Consider the following 3,439-nt stretch of genomic DNA (forward strand, 5'->3'; position numbering starts at 1 on the left):
GTCTAAAAGACAAATTAATCTTGTACTGTAGCAACTAAAACTATTTTATTTTGAATACTAAAACTAATACTAATACTAAAAAATTATTATGCCTACCAAAAACACTGCATAAAACACATTAATAAAAATTATGCATGCATCTACAAAAACTACTAAATACTGTATAATACTTCTAATATTATGCCAAAATGTTATACTTCATGATATCTCTTCTGGTAAAACACGTTTCTCTTCTAGTGCTGAATGTTCAGCTGTGTCACTGGCTGCCTCACTGTGAATATTTTGGGCCTGTAGCATATTTTCCATTCCTTTTTGTGTCTCTTTTAAAAATTCTATTTGCTCTTCAAACCACGTTGTAGCCTTAGTTTCTGATTTATTGTACAGCTTGACGGAATTGTAAATCAATTCACCGAGATCTAATGGCACAGTGAGGACAGCAACTACTCCTCCTACTATAGCGACGCCTCTTGCTGCTGCTCCAGTCACTCTTAATGCAAATGCACCACCATGAAATGCTGATCGAGCTACTTGTACTCCACTGGTTACAGCATTAGCAGTAACAGCTCCAGTTCTCAGTAGCTGACGACCTTGAAGTACAACAGCAACAGCTTCTTCTGTACTAGCAGCAGGATTATCTCTTATTGCTTTGTTAACGAATCTTTCCATGAGAATTTCATTCACTTGCTCTGTTAGCTGTTTGTCAACATTTATTATAGCTTTGGCTTGTTTGAGTTTATGATTAGAAATCACTTTGTCAGTTACAGTAGAAGCTATTGTAACTGCTCCACCAGCTATTCCTACACCAGCTCCTATAACAGATAACGCTATTGAGCCTCCAAAAGTGACTGGTATCAATCCAATACCAATTACTGCTAAGCCCCCTCCTACCAATGATGTAATAGATCCAGCAATTCTTGACTGACGGACATTTTGACATATAGAAAAGATTTTCCGTCGGTCCCTTTCCAGCTTTTCGACAGTTGCTTGTCTCAGTTTAGATAGAACACTGAGAGCTAATCTCAATTTAGCATCACATTGCTGCTCTTTATCAGTACTATGGTATAAAAGAATAATTATAATCAAACCAAATATATTATGCATGCTTACTCTCTAGGTGTAAGATCCCAGAAATGTAGTGGATTTGTCAAAACGTCTTTCATGGTAAATGTAGGATCATTAGCACTAGCAAATGCAGCCAATGATTCTTGAATAGTAAATTGAATTCTCAAACTCGTAATCATCGTAAGCATGGGCTTTCTTTCAACTGGGAAACTCCCAAAGTAGCTAGCAATGAAAGTGTGAGGAACACCATTGAATTGTGGTTGCACATCATTTGGTTCATTCAACTGTGTCTCAGTGAAGAACAGCTTAGGCTTCTCCTCTAACGAAGAGCAAGCATCACGAGAGAAAAGCATCACTAGATCATTCACTCCCAGCTTCTTTCCATCACTTCCATAAATCACCTTCTCCCTTTCTCCCTCGCTAAGAACAATGAGTACAAAACAGTATTGGCCCGAGTGATCAACTGTGGCTACTGTCTTCAGAAGGTGCTTGATTCCTTTGCGAGTTAGAGAACTGTATACTTGTATGTGAAACCCAAGCCGATTTGATAACACTTCTTTCATTTCTTTTATTGTTTGATCATCATACTTCTGAGTGTTGTTGTTTATTATGATGCAGTATCCTTGAAGAATCTTGGGGTCTTCACTCACATGATAGGTGGCTATTTAAATTAATCATAAATAATACAGTTGTAAATTCTTTTACCTGTTACACTTAAACTTGTATCTGATTGGTTCTCAGAAAGTTCTGATTGGTTCTCAGTAGGTGCAGCCATTCTTTCTGCTCTTAACAAAAGCACTTCTTCCCAGTTTATGACTAAATTTGTTGTGTACGTGAGTCCATAGGCGTTAGTCTCGCTGGCACGGGCTTTACTTTAAGCTTTGTCCGGGTAGAAATTGCAGTGGAGGAGGAGGACGGCTACCATGCATAGTTGTAATTGACCAATCAGATTGCTCAATTTCAGGTTCATAAATAACTTACTATCAGCAAGTTTCCCGGGAGGTTGAATAAGCAGCCCGGGAGGTTGAATAAGTAGCTGGAGGTGAATAAGTGGCCCGGGAAATTAGATCTACTTATTCCCTCTTGTTTCAAAAATGTATTGCTGTTGCTAACTGTTGCTAAGTAAGCTAGATCTAGTTGTTTATTTTAGTAAATGGTAGAAGTTGGTTATAGAAACTGTGCCAGTGTGAAAAGACCTCTAGGCAGGCTCTAGATACGCCTATGTACGTGAGAAAGCTAGGACCTAAACTGCAATGGAGCCAATACTTGACACCTCGTGTCGTGATTAACAAAATACATGAATGAATAAATGTAGATCTAAGACAAAGTGATCTTTTGCAACATTGCAGTTTAGGTCCACCTAATTAATAATTAATTTAAATAAGTTTAACCCCTAAATCTAAACTTAAAAAAACTAAACCCAAAACCCTAAACCAAAATCCTGAGTGAGTGGGTTTAGTTTACTATCAGTAAGGGCTGGGTGCATGGGTTGTATATAGAACAGGTGGATTAAAGATTATATTACGATAAATACAAACCTTATAGCTGCATGACATGCACTTAAATATTTCTAAAGGGAGTGGATCCTATGGAATGTGGTATCTGATTACAGTTGTACACCTAGTGTCTACAATAGGGTACAAGAATAAAACAAGAATCCTAAACCTATAAGAAACTTAGTTCACTGCCCCTGGAGTATTGTTTGTTTTTGTTAAATCCACCGTATAGCTAGAAAATTTAGAGTGCTAAAATAATAAATTTGGCAAATTAATAAATTTTGATGTTACTGAATTATTGGTAAATGGTATTTAGTGTTCATGGTGCGATACTTTATGGTGTGATCCTATGTGTTCAAATTTATACTAGCTAGAGCAGCATTAAGTGCCCATTAAGTATTACAGATATTGCCTACTAGCTCACTGTTCTGTTGTTGCATAAAATTGTAACTCTTAAATTTTTAAAGCCGAATCTGCTTGTCTTGCGAGCCAAACCATTCCCTAGCTCACAGTCATGACTGTAGGCTGGGGAATGGTCTGGCTCACAATAACAATGGTTACAATAGATACAATGACCACATTACAGTTGCTTGACTCAATTTTCTTAACTTCCTGCTCATGTGAAATGTAGTATGGTGAAAGTCATGTGATAAATGAGTTTGTGGACCTTAGGGTCAAGCATAGTGCTTTACAAGTTGCTTGGCCCTGCAAACTTGTTAATCACGTGACTTTCCCCATACTAATAATACTACTTATCACGTGAGCAGGAAGTAAGAAAATTGGGTCAAGCAACTTGCAAGTGCAAAGCTCTACAGCGCTTTGCACAAAACTTGCCACCACCAGTTTTAGTCACGTGATGATTAGCCATATGATTAACTTAA

The 3,439-nt window shown here is 37.5% G+C and overlaps 1 protein-coding gene across 1 annotated transcript; it reads right to left on the reverse strand.

Moving 5' to 3' along the window:
* Positions 1 to 37: 37 nt before the first annotated feature.
* LOC109582461 (apolipoprotein L4-like) lies at positions 38 to 1,984 on the reverse strand. The gene is made up of 3 exons (XM_019997176.1): positions 1,768 to 1,984; positions 1,108 to 1,723; positions 38 to 1,054 (listed from the first exon to the last, which is right to left on the reverse strand). Exons 1-3 carry the CDS (start codon positions 1,835 to 1,837, stop codon positions 199 to 201), a joined length of 1,542 nt encoding a protein of 513 aa, XP_019852735.1. The 5' UTR covers positions 1,838 to 1,984; the 3' UTR covers positions 38 to 198.
* Positions 1,985 to 3,439: the final 1,455 nt, after the last annotated feature.

Source organism: Amphimedon queenslandica, unplaced genomic scaffold, assembly GCF_000090795.2.
Source record: "Amphimedon queenslandica unplaced genomic scaffold, v1.1 AMPQUscaffold_13519, whole genome shotgun sequence".
NCBI lineage: Eukaryota > Metazoa > Porifera > Demospongiae > Haplosclerida > Niphatidae > Amphimedon > Amphimedon queenslandica.